This window comes from Zosterops lateralis, assembly GCF_965231275.1.
Source record: "Zosterops lateralis genome assembly, chromosome: 2".
NCBI lineage: Eukaryota > Metazoa > Chordata > Aves > Passeriformes > Zosteropidae > Zosterops > Zosterops lateralis.
Window position 1 is genome coordinate 135,778 of NC_139763.1, and position 27,623 is coordinate 163,400.

Consider the following 27,623-nt stretch of genomic DNA (forward strand, 5'->3'; position numbering starts at 1 on the left):
AGGGGAGGGCAGGGACAGGGATATTCAGGATAACAGGAAGGGCTTCTATAGCTATGTTGCAAACAGGAGAGTTGGGATAATATGGCCCCTCTCCAGAAGGAAACAGGAGACGTGACTACCCTGGACAAAGAGAAGGCTGAGGTTCTCAAGGACTTCTGTGCCTCACTCTTCAATGTCAAGAGCTCCAGCTATGCTGCCCAAGTTGAGAAAGGCAAATGCAGGGACTGGGAGCATAAAGACCCTAGGCCCACTGAGAGGATCGGATTCAAGACCATCTAAGCAACCTGAACGTGCCCAACTCCATGGGACCTGAAAAGATTCATCCCCAGGTCCTGATGGAGCTAGCGGAAGTTGCTAAGCCATTATTCTTTGCTGCCCATAGCTTGGACAGTCCACTGTTCACTGTAAAAAACGGCCTGGATCGCCAGTCCCAGAGAGTGGTATGGACAGTTTGATTCAGCTGGTAGCCAGTCACCAGTGGGGCTCCCCTGGGCAACGCTGAGACCAGTCCTGTTTCTATCAATGACCTGGAGGAGGGGACTCTTAGCGAATTTGTAGAGGACAGGATCTGCTAGAGGACAGGAACACTCTACAGGGCTATTTGTCGAGGCCTAAGGATTGGGCTGTCCCAGGCAGTTCCTGAAACCTCCTACTCCCCTACCCCTCCCCAACTACTCATTCTTACTAGACCCTTTTTCTTAGCTGGGTCCAGCACCGTCGCCACCACTGGGACTTGAAGCGGATGCGGAAGCACCGGCGGTGCTGAACACGGTATGTCTGCCAGGCTTCCAGGTATCTCTGAAGGCGGGCACGAAGCTGCCCCAAGAACCTTCCAGCAGCAGTGCCAGAGCTGTCTTCCAGCTCCTCTGAGCTGCTGCTCCAGCTGCTGCTGCTGCTGCTGCTCTCAAGTATAGCGGGATTCATGATCACCACTAGTCTAGGGAGCAGCCTGGCCAGCGCCATAGATCTTCTGCGTTCCAGCGTAAGGTAGCTGTTGTTGCTGCACCGTCTTATGTTCTTAGGTGTGTCCTCTTCTGTCGCCTTGTTCATGTCTGGCCTTGGCACCTCCACTCCAAGGCACTGAGGAGGCTGTCTAGCCCCCAGCAGCTTTGGCATAACAGGCGGATCGGCATGGACCACCCTGCCGCTCCCCCTGCCACACCGCCACTGGGTGAGCTGCACCTCCAGCTCCTTGCGGTGTTCTTCGAAGAGCGCCTGGGAGTCCTGGGAGGTCCGGATGAACCTTGGGAAATGCTTCCTGAAGCTCACGGAACAGCGAGGGGACCTGCAGCGGGGCAGTTCCATGCCTGCTGATCTCCGTGTCCTGCGCACGTTTCTCCGCCCATCCGGCCGGCCTCTCGCTGTGCTTGGATGCTTCGAGTTGTCATTGATCCTCTGCAAGAACCACAAATGGGTGAGACAAGAGCAGCTCCCCAGAACGCTCCACGCTGTCCTGCCACACGTCACACCAACACACCCCAAACCCAACACGGCCCAGCCCACACAGCAGATCAGAGGCCACCTACCCAGAGACATTTGTCTCCTAGCATGACAGCGAACAAGATGAGCTGCAGCATCACCAGTGTGATTGCCACCAGCTCATCCGTGGTGAAGGCGTCGAGGAGCTCCATGGCACCGTCTGTAGCACTCCAGGTCACCAGCACAGACTGGTGAAGAGGCTGCCTAGAGACTTGCAGGGTACCAGTGAGCAGAATCCAACCCTGGTGGGGTGGCAGAGGCTGAGACTGTCGTCTGCCAAGACAGACTGTTGTGCCCAACACTGTTGCTCCGGCGGGCCCCTTTTATAGCCTGGCAGTCCCCTCTGTGACATCATGGGGCAGCCAGAACCCTCTTTGTGACAGCGTGGGGCAGTGAGAAATCCCTTTGTGACAATGTAGGGCAGTCAGAGCCCCCATGTGTCATCCCAGGGCAGTTAGTACCCCTTTTGGATACCCCCTTTGGAGTCCACAGGAGCCCAAGGGGGAGGCCCTTGCTACCTTGGGCACAATGATCATGAATTCCACATTGCCCTGCTGAAACCTTCAGAGTTCTTTAAGTCAGTCAGGTCATAACAATTTCATTTGACATCACGAGCCTGTTTTCAGTTTTTGGATCTGTAATTGCTGGGAGTGGGAGGAGGTTAACTGCTTCATAAAACAGATCTCTGAATACACGACTTGTCTCAATTTCATGAGCCTCCATGACACAAGGGCAGTGATCGTGCCCTCATGCTGGGCACTGCTGGATTGGACCTCGAACTCTGTATTCAGTTTTGGGCCCTGCACAACAATAAAGACATTGAAATTGCTGGAGTGTGTCCAGAGAAGGGCAATGGAGCTGGCAGAGAGTTTTGTGCTTTAACCCCAGCTGGCAATTCAGTAAGGAAAAAAAAGTGAGAAGGAAACTCGTAAGGTCAGATAATTTAATAAATAGAAACGAATTCCCAAAATATTGAATGAGAAAATAAACAGAGAAGAAAAACAAATGAATACATGTTAACAATTTCTGTGTACCCAACAACTGATGTGCAGTCAGTCAGACACTCATTATGGAATCATAAACTGGTCTGGGTTGGAAGGGACCTTAAAGATCATCAAGTACCACCAGCTTGCCATGGGCAGGGCCACCTTCCTCTGCACCAGGTTTCCAAGCCCCATGCAACTCGGCGATGAACACTTCCAGACAAAGGGCAGCCACAGCTTCTCTGGGAAACCTGTGCAGGGCCTCACGACTCTCACAGGGAACAATTCCTTCCCAATATCCCATCTATCCCTGGCCTCTGGCAGAGAGAAGCCATTCCCCCTTGTCCTGGCACTCCAGGCCCTTGTCCAAAATCTATTTCCAGCTCTCTTGAAGTCAGAGGCTCTAGGGTCTCCCTGGAACCTTCTCCTCCCCAGGGTGAACACCTCCAGCTCTCTCAGCCTGTCTCCAGAACAGACAGGCTCTAGCCTTCGAGCATCTCTGGACTCATTTCAGCAGCTCCACATCCTGAAAGACCAAATGCCATCCAGAGGGACCTGGACAAGCTCAAGAAGAGGGCCATGGGAATCTCATGAGGTTTAACAACACCAAGTACTAGTACTGCATGTGGATCGGGACCAACCCCAGTATCAAACCAGGCTGGGGAACAAAGAGATCAAGAACAGCCCTGGCCAAGAAGAACTTGGGGATGCTGGTGAATGAGAGGCTGGACCTGCCCTGGCCCTGTGTGCTAGCTGATCCCACCATGTGAACAGCAGGGGAGGGGGGGATTCTTCACTTCTGCCCTGCTCTGGCAAGATCCCACCAGCAGTGCTGCCTGCAGCTCTGGGGTGCCAGGACAGGAAGGACGTGGAGCTGCTGAAGAGTCCAGAGGAGACTCCAAGATAATCAAAAGGATGGAGCACCTCTATGCTATGAGAAAAGGCTGAGAGAATTGGGATTGTTCAGCCTGGAGAAGAGAAGCTTTGGAGTGATTTAATTGTGGCCTCACACTACTTGAAGGGAGCCAACAAAAAAGATGGAGAGAGACTATTTACAAGGGCCTGAAGTTACTGGACAAGGGAGAATGGCTTCTCACTGAGACAGAGTAGGTTTAGATTAGATATTGTGAAGAAATTGTTTCCTGTGAGGCTGGTGAGGCCCTGGCACAGGTTGCCCCAAGAAGGTGTTGCTGTCCCATCCATGAAAGTGTCCAAGGCTAGACTGGGCAGGGCTTGGAGTAACCTGGTCTAGTGGAAGGTTGCCCTAGCCATGGCAGGAAGGTGGAACAGGATGATCTTTACAGTGCCTTCCAACCCAAACCATACTGTTCTTCACCCCTAAGGACTACTGCTGCCAGCAGTACAGTCCCTCCTAATACCACCTTCATAAATGCATTCTGGACACAAAGCCAGAAATATTGTGGAAACATTGTGCTGCTTTTGACCTCGAGTGAATAGATGTCTCCCCACAGTGTAGTAGCATGGTTCAGCTCTGGCTGGTCCCATTCAGTGACTGATCAGGATGCTGCTGAGGCTCAGTGAGACAGGCTCTGGGTTCAAGTGTGTCCCAAAGGAGAAGCAATTTCCACCACCGCCAATAACCAACAGCTCCTTCTCATTTGGCAGAAAGATACTGCTATGATTATGTAGCATTAATGGCCACTCCAGGTGCTCCTGAAAAAGGAAAGGAGATTTTGAACATATAGGACTTCACATGGTCCACTGTACCACTCATGAATGTAGGCAAGAACAGAGAGACAATACAGGAACAAGTAACCCCTGAGATGTACTCCTCTACTACACCCACCCACCAACTTGCAGTCCAGTGTTTTTTAATGAGCGAAAGTGCTTTTATTATCCCTGATGCTTAATGCTTTTCCTCACAGGAAGGTAGCCAGTCAGTTTTTGATTCAATGTAAATCTTTGGCATTCATGACCTGTGGCAAGGAGTTCCAGAGCTTACCAATGTAACTGGTAGGTTCAAAAGCCTAGAGAATTTTACCTAAGTCAAAGCAAACAGCTCATAAGCAAAGGAAGACACCAATCCATCTGCATCTGCTTATTCAGTGTAAACAAAAAAGTTATATTCATTTAGATACAAGTTTACTATCACTGTACCTATCCTCCTCTTGCTGTCCAACAAGGGCAGTCTATTTTATCTAAAGATATGAGGCCACTTATAACTTCTGCTACAGACAATAATTGGAAACTAAGCTACAGTTAAGCATGTTTCATGCTTTTAGAGCCTCAGCAAAATGCTGCAAGGTCAACCAGACGCACACACTCTGTCCACTATAAAAAACTGACCAGTCACAAATTGCAGTTTCACCAATGACAGGTTCCATATGTACAGTTATAAAAATAAAGTTGTTTCTTTACATAAAAGATAAACAAAAACTTGTCAAGCAAAATAAATGTTCTTATAGAATCACAGAATGGTTTGGGATGGAAAGACCTTAAAAAATGCCACCTCGCTCCACCCTCCTGCACTGGGCAGGGACAGTTTCCACTAGACCAAGTTGCTCCAAGCCCAATCTAACCTGGCCTCGAACATTTCCAGGGATGGGGCAGCCACAGCTTTTCTGGGCAGCCTTTGGCAGTGCCTCACCATACTCTTCATTAAAAATTTCATCCATATACCTAGTTTGAAGCTACTGTCCTTTAGATGAAAACCATCACCCCTTGTCCTATCACTACGGGCCCTGCTAAAGTCTGTCCCCATCTTTCTTACAAGCCCCCCCTTTAAGTACTGGAAGGGGCTCTAAGGTCGCCCCAGAGCCCTGTCTCTCTCTCAAGGCTGAACAATCCCAACTCTCTCAGCGCATCCTCACAGGAGATCAGCTCCATCTCTCTGATGATCTTTGTGGCCCTCCTATGGATTTTATCCCACAGATCGGTATCTTTCCTTTACTCGAGGCAGTATTATCTGAGGGCTACTCAGAGATGTAGACCAAGTTTTCTTCTGAGTATGTGTTGGGGGTTAGATTTGTTTCTTTTTACTTATAGATTTTCTTCCCCATAAGTTGCTAGGAAACTAACTACTGGGTACTTATAGGTACTTGAGCAGAACAAAGGGGCCAAAGGAGAGCAGTTGTAGCACCTGGCTACACTTCTTTGGGTCTCTGTGAGCTTCTCTCAGAGGGGGAAGATACCTCGAGTTTTTGGGTCAGATAAAGGACAGGGCTGGGGGCAGCTTCTGGCTCTTCCTCTCGGCATCGGAGAGAGGACGGCCAGGCTGCTGCTTGCTGCGGGAGGAGTTCGCTGTCACCACCAAGTCTTGTCCTGGGAAATCTACCACCATCTGCCCGTGCGCCCAGGAATTCTGAGCTGCCTCCCCCTGCCCTGCTGGAGCTGGGCCGGCCCTGTCTCGCTGCAGCCTCTTAGGCTCTGCTTTGAGGCTTTTTGCTACACTGTGGCCCCGCACTGCCCTGCCCTGCCCTGCCGGGACATCCCCGCCGTTCCAGCTGCCACCAGGGACTGTTCGGTTACCACCGCGGAGCTTCTGACAGATCTCATCCACCAGCCCGGGATTTTCCCCCGTTCCAGCTTGGTGCCCTCAAAGTCCTGCAAGGGGCACCAAGATCAGACTGCTCCAAAGCCCCTCGAGGTTCCTGGTTCTGTTTATTATTAAAGCTGTAGTTGTTGTTTGTTTGCCTTGTCATACATACTAGTAAAGAACTCTTAATCCTTTCTCCATATGTCTGCCTGAGAGCCCTTTAATTTTTCTAAATAATAATAATTTGGAAGGAGGGAGTTTGAATTTTCCATTCCAAGGGAGGCCCTGCCCCTCCCTAGCAGACACCTGTCTTTCAAACCAAGACAGTATGCCAAAATCCTGCTGTGTGACACCACCTGTATGACTGTTCTTCAATGATTCATAGAAAGACACCAAATAGTTAAAGTTGGAAGGTCCTCCAAGCATCATCCAGTCCAACCACCCTGTTCAAAGCAGGCTCAATTCAAGCAGGCTTTTCAGTACCTTGCCCTGTCAGGTTTCAAATATCTCCAATAATGGAAATACGACAGCCTCTCTGAGCAATCAGTTCTGTGTTCAATCATCCTTACAGGAAGCTTTCATGTTCCAGTGGAGTTTCCAGTATTTCTGTGCTGGTTTTTTTTTCTCGTATTTCAGGCAGCAGCTACAGCATGCTGCAGCTTCCACCAGGAAGTTCTCCATGAAATTATACCACAGACCTTTATAAACACTAACTTAGCCTCTGGTTTATCTGTTCCCTTCCTCCACAGACATCCTGAAGTAACTATGGTGGTGCCCATTTCAGTTCTGCTGCCCCTTGTCTGAAACAGAGCAGCTCCATGTTCCAGTCTTCTGCACATTCCATCTCTCCCTCTCTTAACACCGCTATGTTCTCTGTGCTGGGTAACAGCACTTTGGAATTAGATCCTACCTCTCCATAAAGTTACCATGCCCCTTCACAGGATGCTGCTTAACCGGAAAGAAAAATTTCAGTACTCACCACATTAATCACATAGTCCAAGCAGAGACCGGTCATTAAGTCAATGACAGTGACACCTGGCACAGAGGATGCATGAAACCACACTCCACCAACAAGCAGAAGCTTTCCTTCATGCACATGTGCAGTATGTGAATACCTGTGAGTTCAAAATGAGATTGAATTCCATTAGCAAGGGAGGCTGCTAGAGACAGGCTGAAGATTCTCTGCTGAATGTTCTGAGCAACCTGTCTAGTTGAAGATGCTCCAAACTCATTGCAGGGAGGTTGGACTAGTTGGCCTTTAAGAGGTCCCTTCCAAATCAAACTATTTTATTATGCTATGAATGCCTTTTGCTTACCTTGGGACAAGAGGAGGGTGTGTCTCTATCGTCTGCCACTGAAAGCCATGTCCAAACTCCCTCAGAAGGAAAACTGAACCTAAGGGCTGCTCAGCTGCTCCCAGACCTCCTGCAATCAGCACACCTCCTTTCCAGCTGCAGGCACTGTGAGAGTGGCGGCTTTCTGGGACTGGACCCTCAACAGCAATCTAAAAAAACCACAAGTCCAAGGCTGAAGTTTGCCAAACTAAGTATCTGCTTAATGTCCAGGCTTTTAAATGGCTTTTCCTCTGAGTGTGTCGCTGAGTTTTTTGACACCCAAAGAGTGTTGTAAAGAGTGAGTTCCTCTAGGGACTGCTATGTGCTTCCATTTACACTGTCTCTGGCCCTCAATACATATAATATAATCAGTCTTTAGAGGGTTTATTTCCACACATTTATTAGAGGTAACTTTATCTGTATTCTTGCATGCTGCTTTCTGCTCAAGACATACACCTGAGAACCACAAGTTTGTTTAGAAATACATGGGCTAATGCAGTGAGCAGCAAGGCAGGTGATCAGTTGCTCAAACCACAGAGAGGAATAAAAGGCTCAACTCCAGGACTAAAATCCAGAAAGAAAACTTTTAGTGCAAGCACTAAAGGAAAATTTTAAGATCAGGCATTAAAGCAATATCACAGCAAATAGGTGATGGAGAAGAACTTGGAGGCCACTTTTCCCTAAAACAAATAAAACTGTATCTGTTATCATTTGGATGGATGGATGTTTATATAATTGTTTCTGAAAGTCTGCAGTGACAAGAATTTCTCACCTCTTTAGGCAGTCTATTGCAGACTCACCTAATTTCACAATAAATAGCTTTCCTTAGTGTCCAGCTAATTCCCCATACTACTCAAAGTTAAAATGGACAATACTTTTTGTCTTCTCTGCAGCTGTATTTTAGATATTAGAACATTTATTTGTATCTTGAATCTTCTCCAGATTCAATAGCTAGAAGACTTTCAAAACCTTCCCCTGTGAGGTATGTGGCCTGGTCATTCTTGCTGCCTACCTCTATACAGCTGCTTTACACCCTGTCTACCTCTTTTTCAGCAATCACCTCTGAGTATTTTACAGGTGTTCTGCTGAGATTAGGAACACTGTAGAAAATAAAAGAAGAAATCCATGTGTCTAGCAGATAACATTCTGGTTACCTGAAGACACAGTGTAGGTCTCCCACAACAGTGGGATATTGCTTACGCATGATTAGCTTGTGACCTCCTCCAATTATGCATCTCTCACCCTGTAACTGTACTGTGTATAAGGCTGGGCTCAAAGAGTTATAGCAAAGAGAGTTACATCAGCCTGGTGGCCAGGAAGTAAATGAGGGAGTAAGTCCTCTTTCACTCAATTTCCTTTTATGACACATTCAGCAATCTAGTTGACTGAGGCAAAGGCAGCAGATGTGGAAGTGGTTTTAATTGTAGCAAAGCTTTTTATACTGTCTCTAACAGTATCCTTCCACAAAAAAGTCCAGCTCACAGCCAGACAAGTCCATGATGGGAGAGGTGAAACAAGACAGAGACAATATGTTCGCGGTAGCATCCAGCAACAGGGCAGTGCACACAAACTGACATAGAAAAAATACACTTCAACATAAAACCCCCTAATATAGTTCTATCAGGGTGGTCAAGCACTGGAATAGGTTGCCCAAAGAGATTGTGGAGTTTCCACCTATGGAGATAATCCCACCTGGACAATACACTGAGCAACCTGCTCTAGTCAGACCTGTTTTAAGCAAGAGTGCTGGACTAGATGACCTCCAGATGTCCCTTCCAACCTCCACTATTCTGTAGAGACTGTATTCGACAAAAAAGCTGGTTCTTTAGAAGTCAGTTCTAACTCTAATCACCATGGAGTACATTCTTACCGCAGTGTAGGAGAGTTCTGGAGTGTGCAGGAAATACCAATCCCCGAGCACAGGCTCCAGAGCAGAGCGGCCACCATACACAAACAGGTACTGCTCACCTATGGAAACAGACACCCAGGTGGTAATTGAAGTTAGAATATGGTATGCCACAAAAGCAAAAATTTCTGTTTGCATAGAAGGGAAGCTGACAAAAAGCAATAGTACTTCAGGTAGATATCAAGGACATGCATTCACTACACTAAGCCCTGTCCTTTCACTGATTCAGAATGGACTGTGCAGACAACACCAGTGTTGGTCACTTTCTTCAGCTACAAAGCAGTATCAAGGCAAAAATAAGATGAAATAATACAGTCTGACAAAGACAAAACTCAATGTCAATTATTATTCAATTATTAATAAAAAATTACCCATTTAACATCTGCTTTTTTGATATAAAATTCTGACAGGAAGGCTGAACATTAACCTATGCTGCAGTGTTAATTAAACACTGCTCCACAAATGGAAGTGTGCTCCAGACTAGACTAACAACTGCTTAACAATTCTCTTCTGCTCCTCTTGGAGCGTTCCCTGCCAGTTGCAGGAACGGGACACCTTAGGAAAGGACTGCTTTCAGCTCCTCAATGCCACCGCTTAAGTTTTTGTCCCTTACAACCAGGATCTTTTAATAGACCAACCTTCAGCATGCTATTGCAGACCTAATTCTAGAGCTGTTCACAACTACTGAGTGTTTGTCAATTGCTACTATAAAAGTAACACTTCTTCTGAAGGACTTCTGGATAAAGAGCCAAGTGTCAAGAAGAGATCTCTTAATTTATGCCTCTTAATTTCTTTCCTACTGCCAGGCTTGAGGAGTGGTCAATATGAACTTCTTGAAGTTCAACAAGGTCAAGTGGAAGATCCTGCATACATATATACAAATACAATGCAAATACAGTGATTTCCACTCTTTCCAGGCTTTTTACCTTTGAATGTTATTTCAGTTGTGCTGTGTCTCCAGCGCAAAAGTGCTGCTTCAGAAGCAGCCTCCAGACTTACAAGCTCCACTGTAACATCATCTGGGCCTGAAGCATCACAGGTTTTGGGGAACTTCAGCCACAACATTCCCAAGCCTGCACTTGATGGGGATGTTCGTCCTCCTACCACTAGGGCCAGAGTGTCTGAGAGACAAGACACAGTATGGTACAACCTCTCACCTGTGGAGACACAAAATGTCATGGTTCACACTGGTGTTTTTTCCAAGAAATTTATAATCCCCTAAGCTGGAAAAGACCCTAAAAAGTCCAACCATTCCTCCAGCACTCTCAAGGCCAAAACTAAACCACGTCCCCAAGAGCCACTTTCACATGGCTTTCAAATCCTTCCAGGGATATGTACTTCACCACCACCCTGGGTAGCCTATGCCAGGCATGGACGACCCTTTTCTTAGAGACATTTTTCTCAATATCCTACCTAAACCTCTCCTGGCACAGCTTGAAGCCATTTCCTCTTCTCCTGTCCCTTGCCTCCTGGGAGAAGAAGTCGACCTCCACCTAGCTACGTCCTCCTTTCAGGTAATCATAAAGAATGAGAAGCTTCCCCCAGAGCCTCCTTTTCTTCAGGCTGAGCCCCTCATCCCAGTTCTGTATACAATGAGCTTACAGAAGTGGAGAATGAGGGAAGAACAACAGATGTCATCTACCTGGACTTGTTCAAAGCATTAAACACTGTCCCGCCCAGCATCCAGTCTCTAAACTGGAGAGACTTGGATTTGACAGATGGACCATTCGGTGGATTATGAATTGGCTGGATGGTCTCACTCAAAGAGTTGCAGTCACTGGCTCAGTGTCCATATGGAGATCAATGATGAGTGCTGTTCTTCAGGTCTCCATAGGGACCACCACTATTTAACATCTCTGCTGGTGACATGGACAGTGGGATCATGGGCACCCCCAGCACATTTGCTGATGACAAGGAACTGTGTGGTGTGGTCATGCACTGGAGGAAAGGAAGGAGCATCCAGAGGGACCCGAACAGAGGATTGGGACTGTGCTAGCCTCATGGAGTTCAGCAGGACCAAGAGCAAGGTCCTGCACCAGGGCTGGGGCAATCCCAGCACAAATACAGACTGGCCAGAGAATGTATCAAAAGCAGCTCTGGGGAGAAGGACTTGGGGCCGTCTGTGGACAAAAAGTTCAGTATGACTTGGCAGTATGTGCTCACAGCACAGAAAGTCAACCATGTCCCAGGCTGCATCAAAAGACATGTGGCCAGCAGGTCAAGGGAGATGATTCTCACCCTCTATGCTGCTTCCCTAAGACCTTCACCTGGAGTTCTGCATCCAGGTCTGGTGCAGAATAAACAATGAAGACATGGAGCTGTTGGAAAAAATTCAGAGTACACTAGCTTGATCACAGGGCTAAAGCCCCTCTGTTCTGAAGCCAGGCTGAGAGTCTGGGCTGTTCAGCCTGGAGAAGTGAAGGGTCCAGGCAGACCTCAGCACCCCTCCCAGTGCCCAGAGAGACTCCTGAGAGAGCTGGAGAGGTTAGAGCTAGATGATCTTTAAAATCCCTTCCAACCCAAACCATTCTATGATCCCAGTCCCTCAATATCACTCTGTTAAGAGGCCCAGAACTGGACACGGGACTCAAAGTATCTCTGCAGTGCCCAGCAGAGATGGACAATCACTACTCTGGGCCTGTAGCCACACTAGGCTGATACCAGCCAGGTTCCATTTGCCTTCTTGCCCACCTGGGCTCATGGTCAACCACTGTCAAACAGAACCCCTAGCTCCTTTTCCAGCTTTCCAGTCACCCTGCCCCCAAGCTGGGGTGCTGCATAGGGTTGTGGTGACCAAAGGGCAGGATCCAGCATTTAGCAAACAAAACCTTCAGATCTCTGTGACTGCCAGCATCACTGTGCCATGACATCACTTTTTCACTAGACTTTCTTTCACTTTTAGCACAAAGTTATCCCCCTTGCACTTGCCATCAGTATGGTAACTCACCCCATCTTTTATCAGGAATATTGTGTGTCACACAGACAGCTTCCCAGTAGCCTGCTTGCTTACTCAGCACCTGGAAATTTCTCATGCGGCAGTGCTGTCCATCCTCCTCCCCAAAGCCTCCCGTGGTGAGAATCACGTTGGGTTTTATAAGAACAGAGTGGTGACCGTAACGCCTCAGGCCAGGAATTCCTGAGAGCCTTGCACATACTGCTGCAGGGACACTCCCAGCCATCCCAACAGGACCAGCATGACGGGGAACTGTAAGCCAAAGAGAACCAAGGAACTTATGCACAAATACAAACCAAGGACTACATTTTAAGTATGATTAAGCATGTCACTTTTTCAAGATGACCATTCATCTTTTCAAGAAGGAAAAATTGAGAAGCAAACTGATGGTGCACACAGATAATCTGACATGGCCTAGAAATCAGGATGGAATGGTTTAAACTACAACTGTACCAACTGTGATTTTTACTCTGCTCACTCAGCTCCTGCAATTCTGAGACTGCTTTCATGGGGTGGATGTAAGACTGGGCAAATGAGTGCAGTGTCCTAAACTGCTGCAGCAAGATATGAACCACTGCAGTACCTTCAAAAGGAGTACCTGTCTGATTAAGACAATATTTGGCTACATGAGCAGCAAAGAACAGCAGAAAAAGGACAAACACTGGAAGCTGATTTCAAAGTTTCTTGCCAGATTTTAATCCTACCTTCACAGAAGCACTGAAATAACATTCTGAAGCATGACAAGTAATCTGGTAATTCCAATGATCCTACCATAGGAAAGTGTTTCCAGTTGTCTAAGGACCTTCTCTCTAAATATTATATCCCTTAGCAGAAAGCAAATTTTCAGCACAGCACTCTGGCTCACCTACACATTGTTTTCTTTTAATCAGTTTGGAATCTGTGTCTTCTTTGTTTTAATCAAAGGCTTTATTCTTGTGTTGTAAGAGATGATGAAGAGAAGGAGGAGCAGCTCGCAGTCCATTTGTTGTATTCCATAATCAGAAAAATTGCCTGTACTGATTGTTGCTTTGTACAAGACTCTACTTTATCATTTGATAAAGTAAGAAATTTCATCTCCTTGGGCTTAAATGTCTTTTTACAGAGTGATCTTTTAAAGACAGAGGAGTTTTTTCATGTTACAAGATATACTTACCAAGATCTGTTTGAAGATTTAGTACCTGCACTCTCTTGAACTGGTACCCAAGTCTATCTGAGAGGATAACTGGGGGCATTTACTGATATTAGAGACATATCTTTCACATTCCCAGTAAAATATATCTAAGTATGGGCAATTTACCAAATTTGGAAGGCTTTTGCTATCAGTTTTGAATACAAGAGACAGCAGCAGAAAGACTCTAATTCTGTCTCTAATTAATCAAATATCTTCACTGTAATAAAGTATGTTAAGCAAATGTTCGATTTTTTTTTTCTTAATTTAAGGATAGACATTATGCCTTTAGGAGCCTTCAAGGATTTAACTTAAGGATCAGTGACAATCACACAGTACATTAAATCACACTCGCATTCATTTAGCTTCAATTTTACAACATCTTCAAATCTAATTGAGACACAACATATGGATTCAGTGGCCTTGTTGGCCTCAGGAGTGCCATCCTGCCCTATCCTTTTTCAGCTGCATTTCTTGCTCCCTAGAACACAGATTTCAACTTTCTCTTGAAGCTACAACTACTTGTGGTGCTGTACTGTGAACACTAGTGATATAAAACAGGTTTAAAATAACCTTTGCTTTCTACCCTGAAAAAGGAAGCAAGCAGTTAAAACCAGGAATTTCTTGGACTATTAGTGCCACCAAATCCTTTTTATCTTGGAAACACAGTCTTGGTCTTGGCTTTTCCTTAGCTGTACCATTTTTCTCCCATCTAAAAAAGTGACATATAGATTTAAAAGCATTTCAGAAACAGAAATATGACAGGTACAATTGCACCCACAAGGGATAACAAAGCAAAGCACAGCTTCATGTCTGGCTCCTCAGTGGTCTGCTGGACAGGGCAGTAAAGAAAACAGAACCTTTTGGGAGCTGGAAGGAAAGAATGGTTCAGAGAGCTGTATGTGAGGGCAACCAGGAATAAATTCAAAAGGGAGATCCCAAAAGCAGGAGGAGGAGCAGGGTAGGCTAGCACTGCAGCCATGCACTGGAGGAGCTCATGAATGAGAAATTACAAGCTGTTTGGACTGAGAGGTTCAATAAACTAAAAGAACTGATGAGAACCAGCAGCGTTAGGAGATGGCCCTGACCTTGGTTTAGACAGCAGAACTACTGTGGAGGAGTGGCAAAAGCTACCAGACAGCAGCATGCCATCTGTCCCCTCCAGGATTTCAACGTCTCCTAAAACCTCTCAGAGATGCCTACATGAGATAAAAGAGTGCTGTGAAAACTGCTTGGTGTGTACCTGTCATACTGGGTAACAACGGAGTCCAGGAAGGTTCCATCCCCTTTGATGCAGCCAACACAAAGTAATGAGAACATTTCAGATGCCATTCCTGTAGCAAGCCCAAAGTAAAAGACAAATAAACAAAAAAACAACCAAGAAAGGAAGAACCAAACAAAAAACCAATTTCCTTCAAAATCTTAGAGCAAACAGTAGTAAGGACCTCAGAACAGCCAGGGTGACCAAATCAAATACCAACCCAGCCTAGCACTGTTTCCACCAATGGTCAAAATCAGAGGGGTAAAGCTGAATCAGAGAACAAACTGGTGGGTAAATACCTCTCTCACTCCAACTTTCAAAAACTTACAGCCCAGGGATGATCTAAGCAAGAACCTGTGTCTTTGTACTGAACAATCCTTGATGGATTCTTCATCCATGAACCTACCCAGTTGCTCTTTGAACTCATATAAACTTTTAACGTGCCCAACACGCATCCCGTAGCTTAACTGTATGTTGCATGGGAAAGTTTTTCTTTTTGGAGTCAGTTTCCCTTTATGCTTCCCAGTGAGGTCTTTGTTCCAGAGGGATTAAGGTTTCTTAAAGTTCATGGAATATAAGTGATTTCAAAGAAATCACAAATGTTAAAAGGAGCAACATGGTCTGTGTGCTGGATAATAATACACCATTTTCAATGTCTTGGAGACATTCTGAGGCAGAAGCACAAGCAAAAGAAATGTAAGGAAGCCAGCAGCAATGAGAGTTCATTCTGGCATTTATGGACATTAGGGAATTGAGTGTGTTCATTCCTGTGGGGTGGGATATATTTGCCAACTATGTGACTAGCAAGCATAAACATGAATTTAAAAGACACAAGAACTCTTTACCAGTTTCATTGCCCCAACCCATATTAGAAGTAAAAAGTATCTTTTTGGAAAGTGACATCCAGAAATTAACGCAAATATTGAAAATGGAAGAATCCACTATTAGACCCTAAGCAAGTTATTCTAAAAATAGTCTCCCTCCACACTGGGTGTCTATTTTACATTTCTTACCTAATTTGACCAAACTTGTTTACAATAAGACCTGGATCTTACTTAATCTTTCTCTCAAAAGCTAATTGTAGAGCTCTCTGTTATCACATAATTTACTCCTGTGCACGTTTCCAGCTTGGACTCATGCACGTTAACCTCCTCTGTAAGGAAAACAATAGCAAGTCTTTACCTTCCCACTGCATGAGTAATGCCCTTTACCTACAATTCCAGCAGACATTTTTAAAACACTTAGCAAATCTGCCTCCACTTTCAGTCACCACTTTTGCATTCATATAGCAGAGCAGATCCTGCCATGTTGGCAAAATAAATTCAAGCACATTCAATTGTTTTCATACTACAGTTATTAGATTTCTAAAATTATAAACAGAGAACCATAAAATCAAAAGGGAAATTTCTAGTAAGTATTCCACAGGACATTTAGCTCAAAGTTACTCACTATCTTGCACTTATCTTCACTTCTAAACTTCAAATAGTCAGAAACTTTGCCAGCAGTTAACATAAAAATGGCAAAGAACAGAGTCATAGTTGAATTTCAGTCATTAATACAGGAATGGCTGTACAAAGTCAGATGAAAAAATATCCAAAATTAGTAATCTGTACCCAACAATGACAAACAATAAAGTAGTCTATAGAAATGGAAGAGAGTAGAAAAAGTGCATCTGCCTTCTCAACCAACTGCAGTCAGGAACGGCACATCAGGTATATATTTATATATTCAGTAATCCTTTATGGATTTCTTTCATTAAAGTAATTGTCCTTTAAATCCATGCCAACTTTTCGGATCTACAACTTCTTTTATACTACCAGGTAGTTTGCTATGACAAGCTTGTCTCCTCGAAAGACTGCTCACAGGAAGGAAGGAACATGCAGCTTTTCTAAGATCAAGGAGAGCATTCTTCCCATGCTGCTTTACAAGGCGCTCCCCATGGCCTCTGTGTTAACTAAGCTGATCCAAGGTCCTTTCTGCTTTCATCAACACCTGTGCCTCAGCAACTCTGTACAGAATCGCAACTACAAGAAATTGCAAATACCTTATGATATGAAAGCCAGGTCCCTGATCTTCAGAATAAAGGAGGGTTACCTCATACTCATCAAAAGGCTCCAGAGTCTGCATTCTTTGCTGCTCATCTTCTGGAATACAACAGGTGAAAAACTCATTCATATCCATGACACTGCACTCAGTCCAGCCCTAAAAGACAAATCCCTCGAAGTTATCACTTCTGGAAGGACAGAAACTCACTTCCCACATGAAAACAAAGACCCTAAATTAAACACCTGCACGAGCCACTAAGACTGTCTAGCTAAAGCAAGAGCATGACAAAAACTGGTGAAAATAGATCTCTCCTCTGTAAAGTTCTTAAAAATATAATTTATTACATCAAAAGCCTCTGAAGAACCCATTAATCTCATAGAAGACAGTAGGCTGCAAGCTAGCTGGAAGCACCTTCTAAGGACGAGTCATGCTACTGGACAAGGCAGTAGCTCAGCCTCAGCCCTTGGGTTTGCCTCAACCCATAACTGACCACGCACTTAGTATCCCAATCTTCCTCAGATAAATCATGCTTCATGCATGCCCTAGGGCTGCAGGTGCTCACCTTCCCCAGAAAGCGCCTCTGCTGTGCCTCACAGTCAGGGTACTGTGCCAGTGAGTGCAGTGCAGTGTTCAGCTGCCTGAAGTGCTGCTGCATGACTTGTCCAAAGGGGTCCTCTGGGTGCACCTGCTCATACAGCAGGAAGCATGCCTGAGGGAAATGCTCTGCTGCCCACTGAATCAAGGCATCTGACCTGTTGGGAGATTGTGCATAAGAAATTAAATTGAGGGCTCACTCATCATACGACAGATGCAGCGTATCTTCCTGCAACACCATAAAGCTGCTATTAAGGCATCCTGACAAGTGGCAATACACTAATGAGAGTGATGTGTTGAACATCTCCTCCCCATCTGCACAGAAAATTCAGGGGATGAGAGAAACAAAAACCTCAAAATTGCTCTTCTGAGATTTTTCTTCTTTTTTTTCCTTCCTTTTAGGATATCAATTACATCATCATAATTACGATGTAGGGAGCTATTTGGGATGCCACAGAATTCCCAAGGCTTTAGTTTCAAGGTCTCCGAGTCCAAGATGATGTACTCAGAGAGAAGCTTGTTGTTTTCCCTTTACCACTGGGTAAGAGGAAAACACAGCTGACCTGGGGTTCTCCATGTAGGTGAGCACCACCTCTGCGATGAAGAGGGTGGGGATTTCATTGTTCAGTCCTGCTTCCTCTAGGATTCTCTCCAGCTCAGACAGCTCTGATAAATCCACTCCCAGTAATTTATAATCCTCTCCAGAAAAGGTAATGGCTCCTGTGAAACAAAAATGATACAACCTCACTAGGGTGCTGCTGCAATACTGAGACCAAAAGAGACAAACATGAAAATCAAAGCCACAGGCAATCATTCACAAGGTTATGTCCATCAACTATATTTTATATTTCTCTGGAACATGTACAAGAAAATCCCCATCACTACATGACCCACGAAGGGATAGTGCCATGTGATCCAGTAACTGCAGGTCTAAAACTTCATTATTCCTAATGCAAATTTCACCTACAGATTTCTCACAGAATTATTACACTTACTATAACAACAAAACTTTATTGTATTTACTTTAAAAGAATTTTTTAGAACCACTGATTTTAATTCAAAATCAAGCCTAAAGGGCTCTCATTTATACACTTTCCACTTTAGGATAAGAAAGCACCATTGGATTGATAAAATTTCAGTGGTTTCCCTCACAATCAGAAAACCATTCTCAGGTTTCCTAGTCTTGGTTGGTTTGTTTGTTCAACAGATTTCATTTCTGTATGATGACACTGAGTCCTGAAACTGCACATGCTAGCTCTTGGCAAACATCAGGACCTGACTCACAGACGACCATCCTCAGAAATAAGTTCCAGTTTATGATCTCCAAGCATTATCATACCTCTGTACCCCATCAGAATATGGTAGATTATGGCCTGTTGACCTTTTCAGCCAAAACCACATCATTAACAAAGCAAACTGTAAAGTACCTACTCTGTCTCTGCAACCCAACAACTGTATCTGTCCTGAGGACAGTTAACCTGCACTGCTCTCAGAGACATACACTTCTGGAGGCAAAATGGCCTTTTTCAGAAGTCCATCAGTGTTCCATTCTAATTTCTTCTAACTTGTCCATCCATCCTTTGCTGACATCTGGACACAGAGAATAGGATATTCCAAACTATCTGACACCCTCCTTTAAGTACCTGAAGATTCTTGGCATGGGCAGAGTTCCTTGCCACAAGACTCTGCCAATATTAAAAATGTGAATGGATTCAGGAAGAAAATGTACAAGCTCATGGAAGAGCTACTCACTAAGACCTGGGAGTGAGGAACTCCCTCTACAGCTGTCTTCCATCTATATTTGAATAGAGTAATACTGTCTAAATGCAGGGGATTACATATGCCCCTAATGCATTTCATTCCATGCTCTCCAGACCATTTGTGTACTTTGTCAAACTCCTGCTCTCATTCATCTTACTGCAAGTCCCCATGTTTCCTGCAGGTTTATGACATTTCATCTTCTACAGCAGATCATCTAGAGCATTACTGGAAATCGTGGAGAAAAACAGACGCAGGAGAAACCTCTAGCGATCCACATACTTTACATTCTTCCTTTTCCCCTTAACACTCAGCTAGCACAATATTCTGCAGTAGTTTCAAAGGCTCATTTTCTCCTGCCTTGGAAGGCAAAAAAAAAAAGGTCAGGAGACATAACAACTTATGTTTTATTACAGTCAAGACACACAAGAATCAAACCTTTTCTCTTACCCATCAAGCCTATAAATCATTGTATAATTTAGAGTGAAAGGGATGTTTAAAATTCACCTCATCCAAATGCTTCCTCTTGGCAATTATCTGCGCCATGTTGCTCAAAGCTTTGTCCAGTCAAGCTCTATCTCCAAGGCCAGAGATTCCATTACCTTTCTAGGCAGTCTGTTCCTATTTTTAACTACTCATGTGTTGCAACCTCCCCCCAACATTTTCATTATGCATCACTGGAATTTCCTTTTTTTTTTTTTTTTGCAACTTTCAACCATTGCCCCTTGACTATTTGCTTTATGCCTCCAAGAAAAGTGTGGCTCTGTCTTTCGTAACCTCTCCCAATAGGTAAGCTGAAGAGTGCCATAAGACACTTCCCTCCCAAACTCCTCCCCATACGGCTGAACAAAACCAGTTCTCTCAACCTCCCCTCCTACATCACCTGCTCCATCACTTCATCCTCCTCATCACCTCCCACTGGACACACTAGAGTTTGCCACTGTTTTTGGACCAGTATGCTCCAAGCTGGACACATTCTTTCAGAAAAAAACACACCCTTTCACACCCTTGCAACAGAAAAAAACTGACCTTGGTTTGATATAATCAGCTCCTGACAAATCCATCCTGGCTTCTTGTTATCTCTCAATGCTTACAAATTATTGGTTTTGACATTTTTCATAAAATGAACACTCTTTTCATCTACAATTTCATAGTTCCCCTACTATAATCTCTCACTTTTTGAAGGCTGAAGCTATGTTTACTTCTTCTACACATTTTGTACAAAAAATATCTTCCATTAATGCGTTACCTAATCCTTCCTCTCCAGTGTCTCCCACCAATGCTGACAACTCTTTCATTCCTTTGATCAGAGTGGCTTTTTGGCATGCCACATTTGGGAAATCTACCTCGTATACCACAGTGTGATGCAGAAGACCCATATCCTTCAAACGGAAGTATAAGGAATCAAAGCCAGCACCTAAGGATAGGATCTGCAGAGAAAGTATCAGAAAAAGTTATACACAACTCTAGGAGCATCTTGAGCATCTAGGTGTGAAAAAAAATTAAATATCATCTGTAGAGTGACAAAATCAGGCAACTTCCTGCAAGAGGCAGAAGAATTTTCTGTGGATATTGCCCCCTCCCAGATACATCTGCCAAAGTGACACATGGACAGCCACAGTTCTGCCAGTCAGATTTCTGTGCCCTGCTGGGAATGGATCCCAACAGATGCACTCATGAGCTACTGCCCAGATGCCAGAACGACTTGACACACATTTAGTGACAGATACCAGAAGCCTGAGAAAATGTACCTGTGTCCTGCGCAGGCTTTGTGTCTTCAGCAGGAAGTCCTGAACACAGTGATCTACAGCACGGGCACGGATGTAATAACCCCTGTAGGAACAAATTCAGTTGCAATCACTGTCCAGGCACGTAATTTCTCCAGCACTGGCAACTTCAATTTTAATTTTTTTTTCTCTAAGCCTGTATCTAATAATTCCCTGTTTACAGACCTGCACTGGGAGATGATTTTGTCATGTCTATAGGGCATGCTAATAAATACAGATCTCCTGCAACCAGCGTACATATTAACCATCAAGCCAATGGATAACCCAGAGAAAACATGTAGATATCCCAGCTGGACCTGTTCTGTTTTGCATAAGTAAATATTTGCTGAATGAAAATGTATGAATCCAGATAGTGAAGATGCTCCCTGGCAATGCAGATGGCCGACACCTGAGTTCCTGCCCCAAACCATATGCTGTAAGAACAAAATGAGTGAGTGTGTGCTAATGTAGTGAGAAGGGATCAAAAAAGGGAGGAAAAGCAAAGTCAGGAGAGGAATTCTGTTCTCTGGTTTTTGAATAAACAGAACTAAGTTGGACTAACTCCTGGAAAGCATTTACCATAATCTGGCATGGACTGATGCCTCTTGTTTCTTAGCACTCTCTTTTAGTTAGTTTCATCCTGTATCCACCTGGCTATATTCCAGCTCTTATCACCCCTCTAACAAGCATGTTATCATCTTCACTCCTCCCAGGAACCACACAGTCTAAGATGTCCCAAAATTGTTGATAAATGCAATACAGAACCCTTCCTGTGAATTCAGCTTGGCATGCCAATGTTGTGTGACAAGTCAATGCAATCTTCCTGATGAGCCACATCCATCCTCACAGGTCTGCAACCTTCTGCTTGAACACCACTGTTTGATTTTCCCCTGGGTGAAACCCCTTTGGGAATTCACAGTCACTTGGATTGCATTAAACTATTCACCTGAAATTATGTAAATTCCACAACATCACCAGCCTAGAGCCCTCTGCAAACACACATTAAAACGTTCTTGTGTCTTACAAAGCTCTGGAGAAGTCGTCCTGGTCAGACAACCACTGACTCAAAAGATATTGCTTCCCAGAGCCACCCAATACCCTACAGAAATGGTAAGATTCTGAGGAATTATTGAGAAAACTATTGATGTTATTGCATTATTAGTACGTTTTCAAATATCACATTATTAGTATGTTTTCAAATATTACAAAGTTTTCAGCAGCATTGAACACTGGAGTTGGGAATCAGTCTGGTGGCATATTTTACTCAGGACAAAGCATTAAGTTTTGGTCCAGAAGCCATGTAACACTATACTAAGTCTAGCAAAGTTACACTACTGCGAGAGAGTGCACTGCGCCTTGCCACTCTGTGTATTTTGCTTAAAATGTGTTTGAGAAGCTGTGCCCTGCCCAACCGACAGCTCCAAGCTTCTGCCACGGACAGGGACACCTTCCACTAGACCAAGTTGCTCCAAGTCCCATCCAACCCGGCCGTGCACAATTCCACGGATGAACCAGCCACAACTTCTCCGGGCAATCCGAGAGCCAGGGCCTCGCCACGCTCACAGGGAAGATACCCTTCCTAATATGTGACCTAAACCTTCTCTCCTTCAGCTTAAAGCCATTCCTCCCCCTGTCCTGTCAGTCCTGGCCCTCCCGCAGTCCCAGATCCCCTCCCTCGCCCCGCGGGCGCTGGGGCTCAGCAGCCGGAGCAGCTGAAGGCTCTGGGAGGCGCTCGCTCCTCACCGGTGGATGAGCGGCGCTCGCCGCCGCCGCCGCCCCGCCAAAAGCCGCAGGAACCGGTCCTGGAAATAGCCCCGCGCTGCCGCCGAGCACTTGCTGACGGCGCTGCTGCCGCCGGTGCCCTGGACCTGCCGGGACAATGATACGGCGCTGCCGTTTCCGACCGACATCGCGCCCCGAGAAACGCACGGGCCCCCCGGGGCGGGACGGCGGGGCCGGGCAGCCCCAAGAGGGCTCCGAGGGGAGGGGACGGCAGCGCCCGCCGCCGTCGAATCCCTCTCCATCCCAGCCTCCGCTTCATCTCGCTCTCCGAAGCAACCAGGCCGAGGCTCCCCGGGCCGCTCCCCGCGGCAGCGGGCCCCCGGGGATCCCTCACGGCCCGGGGGTCGCTCAGGGCCCGGGGGTCACTCACGGCCCGGGGGTCGCTCAGGGCCCGGGGGTCACTCACGGCGCCGGGACGCCCGCGGCCCATCCTGCGCGCGCCGCGCCGACCGGAAGCGCCTGACGCAGAGAGCGCGGAGCGCGCCCCCTGGCGGCCAACCCCCGGCACTGCCGGTGCCTCCCCCGGGGCGGAGCGCGGCGGGAACCGGGCGGCACTGGGGCGGGCACCGGGCGGCACTGGGGCGGCACCGGGCGGGCACCAGGCGGCACTGGGCGGGCACCAGGCGGCACTGGGGCGGGCACTGGGGCGGCACCGGGCGGGCACTGGGCGGGTACTGGGGCGGTACTGGGCGGGCACCGGGCGGCACTGGGGCGGCACTGGGCGGGCACCGGGAGGGCAGCGAGCGGTCCCGGCGCGGTCAGCGGGGGCGCAGGGCGCCGTGCGGGGCTCCGTGCGGGGGAACCCTCGGCAGTGCGGCCCAGGCCCGTCCCCCGTGCGGCGTTCGGGCGGAGGCGGCACCGGCGGCTGCAGCTGCACGGCTCTGCTGGGACCCGCTGGGCTTCCCGGGCGGGCTGGGCTGAGCACAAGCGGGCAGGGCCAGAGGAGTGTCTGTGGCAGCCGTGGTGACTGTTCCGTGTTATTGCTCTTCAGGATTTTTACTGGCAGCTACAGAGGAACCGTGGTGGTCTGAGCGGTGTGAGATGCCGAGGGTGTTGCACATGCTGTTGTATTCAGTGTCTCTACACGTCTTGCAATCCACAAATTAGTGTATTTTGCTTTAAATAAGTTACAATCTCAAAATACCACTTTTAAAGAGAGTGGTCAGTGTGTGTATTTATTACTGGACCATAAAGCTCAGTCCTCAACCCAGTGCTAGATTTAATCAACAACCACATGACAGTGTTTCTCTGATGTTTATTTTATTAGTGTTGCCTTCCAGGTGATTCCTGGCACATTCTGAGGTAGCCAGCCCAGTGGCCACAGTTACAGCATGGGATGCAGAACCTTACGGGAGCTCCTGTATTTCTGTTTGTATTGATGTGTGCTCAGTTCCTGCAGGCATGAAGGCTTCTCTTTCCTTCAAGTTCCCTTTTCCTAACTGTTCATCATTTTGTTGATGTCGTCATAGCGCTGGGATCTGGAAATTTTATTTTGCTTTAGTTACAGGTTAAAACTTACAGGGAATGCTAGCTTGCCCCGATGGCCCTTCAGAACCTGCAGAATTTCCTACTACACTAGCAGCCTGAAAACTGTGGTGGAATAAAATGCATGGCAGCAAGTTGGGGAACGGCTACTGAGGTCAGTGCCTCCACCCATGCCAGGAAGTCCTTTCGGTCCTGTGTTTCTATATCCATAACAATCTTCTGTGCAAACTCTGAGCTGACACTGAAACATGAACTGGGCATACTGGGTTTAACATAGACCCAGATTGTTTTGAGGGGGTGGAGGCAGAGCAGGCTGGGAGATTACTTTCCTGTCCTGAGTACAAGGTACCACATTTGTGCTCCAGGAAGGGAGAGTGGGTCAGATTTCCATGGTAAAGGATGAGAAGGCAGTGTGCATCAGACTTCTTGGGTCTGTGAGTGTCTGATCCTTAGCTGTCACAGAAATAAAATCCTGTAATCACTCACAACTTTATCAGGCTCTCATTTGAAAGCAGATGGGATTTTTGTTTCTATGTCCTTTGTAGTTTGGAAGGGTGTTTGGGGGCCTGATTGCTGTCATAGTTAGAAATCTCCTCCAGATTTCTTGTTGTCTGTCTCACTCCTATAAGGATTCCCCCAGGGCTCCACATGACATTCAAATCATGTGAGGAATGCACAGCTCACCCCAAATAACAGAAAACACGTAGCAGAGCAGCACGGGGGCCCCATGCTGCTCCCACCCGCACTGGGTTGAGAGGGGGAGGTACATAATGAAAAGCATTTGCTGCAGCAGCTATCTATAGTCTGTTGTGTTTGGGAGGGGGCCCTGCCTGCCTGACCTCAGAGCTGACGTTAGAGAGCCCCAAACGAGGAGCTGGGAGTGCTCCAGAGAGAGTCACAGCCAGGCTACCCAGCCTGGGAGGGACACACCAGCACCGCTGAAGGAGAGGGGAGAAGGGTGGTATTGTCCCCATAGATGAGTGCTCTGGATCCACAGGATGAAGACACTTCAATTCCAGGTGAACCAAGGAAGTTTGAGTCTCTACTGGCTGACTCACCAGCAGATCTGTGAGATCACCAAGATCTGTGCTTCTGATCCTCTATAAGCAGTTTTCCTTACATGTTCTGCTTTCTTAACCACTTGGGTGCAAGCTGAAGGTTATCAGTTGATTATCAGCATGGTGTCTGTATCAGTTTGCACCTGGGAAACAAATACAGATCTGTAATCTCCTGTATTTTGCTAAGGAGCAAGGCTGTGCCTTGGAAGTGCTGCTTCCTAAAATACTTGTTTTGTAGCATTATGGATATTGTCCTGTTGCTCCCTGTTACTGCAGGAGTAGAGGGCTGGATTCATCTGCCTGTCTAGGACAATGTGGTAAGAATTGGATCTGGGAGAACATATTGAGATTTGAGCCTCAGATCTCAATCATTTTATTGTGAAGTAATATCACAGAGAGGCCTCAGTGACAGGGCAAGACCTTGTCTAGCTGAGGGCAGTGTGGTAAAATACAGCGATAAACAACACAACTCGTGAGTTATGCACATGGAAGTCATGAGTGTACAACATAAACACTGCACAAAATACATCTGTGTCATCAAAAAGGCTGTGATTAATAAAATAAGATGGAGTCACATAATCACAGAATAGTTTAGGTTGGAGGAAACTTTTAAGAATAATCTAGTTCACCCCTCTGCCATGGGCAAGGACATCTTTCACTAGACCCAGTTTCTTAAAACCCCATCCACCTGGCCTTGCTCACTGAATGCAATCACAGGAACTTGGTCACAGGAGACTTGCTTCCTGGTCATTGTTATGAATGTAAACACCTCCAAAAAACCCTATCACTGTCAAGGAAAATACTGTGATTTTCTCATTCTTTGATGTTCATTGGAATCTTGTCTCCATTAAAAAGAGTGATAGAAAGGAATTTTAGAAGATATCCTTAAATATAATGGCAGTGACGTCAGAAGTGGAGAGAAGAAACAATCATCCTCTGTCTTGTCACAGACATTAGAAAGTGAAGGAAACACAAAAAAGTGGTTTATTGCCTTGTAGAGAAGGAGGAAGCGAGATATGGATGTGCTAAAATATTAGCCTGGAGGGATAGGTTTTGCACTGGTATTATAGTGACGTAGATTTGTGAATCAACAGTAGAGGAAATGTGAACAAGAATGTTGAAGATGGGGGGTTTTTATTTTTCTTTTGTTTCTGTTTTGTGGAGAACTTGGACCAGGGACCACTTGGATCTGGGAGAAGTACCAGTGTGCTGGTATTTACAGGATGAAAATTACATGTCTTGTGAAATTTTTCAATACTACAGTATTAGCTCTGGACAGAATAGTGGAAAGGTTGGCCACATATTGTCAGAGGGAATGATGACTGCCATTAACTCTATAGCCAATGTATATTTCCAAGAAATGTAATTTATGCCTGTTTGGAATACCACCAGTGGAGGTACATTGCTATCCTAGGATAATTTACTTCCCTGTTTTATTTTTATGCAATACTGTGATCTTTTTAAATCTATGTGTTAGTAATTCAGAACTTCTTAAAGTTTGTGTTATCCATTTCATGTTGCAGGACAAGAGCTTGACTTTAGGCCCTGCTGGAATCAGCAAGTTTGGAAAGATTACTAGAACTTTGGAAATTATGTCTTCTTTCAGGCAGACACTCATAAACTCCACATCAAGGGATGCCGACCTCCACCTGCCTTCCTTTGGCTCAGTGGGAGCACTCTTCATGTCCTCACCTACCACAGAGCTGTGCTACCTTCTGCTTTCCCTATTTTAAGGACACATTACCAAATGTATCTGTTGTATTTACATTCAGTGACTCTCTGCATTTTGTGAATAAACATGGATTGTACTCATGGCATGGTATTCCTGATAAACTGACAATGCATGTGCTGCTGTGTTACCGATGTCTCTGTGCTGTTCAGAGGCTGTAAAACACTGGCTCGATTTACTTTTGCTCTCTGAACAGGCTGAACTGCAGTTTGAGTTATTGTACGGTGTGGATTTTTTTTCAAAGAGTTATTGAGCAAGACAGGAGCTTTTGACTTCCACTGAGGGAAGTTGAAGTTCCAGAAGTAACCTTTATGCCTGTGTTTAGGGACCTGGTGTTTGGGGTGCTGTTCCTGCAGCTGCTTTGATCAGCAGACTCAAGCCTCTCAGAGCTCCATTTGTATTTAAGAGATAAAAACCCTGTCTTGTTCTTCTCTCCAAATGCACAAGTTACACCTGACTGTTTCACAGTCTCTTTGGTGACTTGAAAGCTTTCCAAAATCTGGCTCTTTCATTGTTTCCTTCTCACCTCTGTCTCAATTCCCTGTCTGTAAAATGTGGATAAGACCAAATTTCATACCTCCAAGGGGAAAAGCATGAAGGGAAAAGAAAGGATTTTTTGACACATTGGAGAGAAGTAAGATATGTCAGTGTGACATTTGTCAGTAGTACACGATGAGCTGATTAAACACTGAGCAGTAATTAATCAAGTTTTGACTTAAACTCTGTTGCTGATTTTCCAGTAGATGACTGTCAGCAGCAGAGCTGTTTCTGGAAGAGTGCCACAGAGCAGTTGGTTCATGGGTAGAGATTGGTGTCCGTGTCCTG

At 45.9% G+C, this 27,623-nt stretch overlaps 1 protein-coding gene and 1 long non-coding RNA gene across 2 annotated transcripts; one reads left to right on the top strand and one right to left on the bottom strand.

Annotated features, from left to right (window-relative positions):
* Positions 1-2,408: 2,408 nt before the first annotated feature.
* Positions 2,409-22,768, bottom strand: LCMT2 (leucine carboxyl methyltransferase 2; the record flags this gene model as incomplete). The annotated part of the gene is made up of 13 exons (XM_083884643.1): positions 2,409-4,136; positions 6,938-7,073; positions 7,275-7,462; positions 9,163-9,260; positions 10,125-10,355; positions 12,146-12,403; positions 14,563-14,653; positions 16,675-16,782; positions 17,189-17,378; positions 17,784-17,940; positions 20,228-20,408; positions 20,730-20,811; positions 22,488-22,768. The coding sequence occupies 13 exons, from the start codon at positions 22,766-22,768 to the stop codon at positions 3,969-3,971; spliced, it is 2,169 nt and encodes a 722-aa protein (XP_083740769.1). The 3' UTR covers positions 2,409-3,968.
* Positions 22,769-23,461: 693 nt separating this feature from the next.
* LOC310906038 lies at positions 23,462-26,855 on the top strand. The gene is made up of 3 exons (XR_014589332.1): positions 23,462-23,925; positions 24,028-24,165; positions 26,676-26,855. It is a non-coding gene; the product is annotated as an uncharacterized lncRNA (long non-coding RNA).
* Positions 26,856-27,623: the final 768 nt, after the last annotated feature.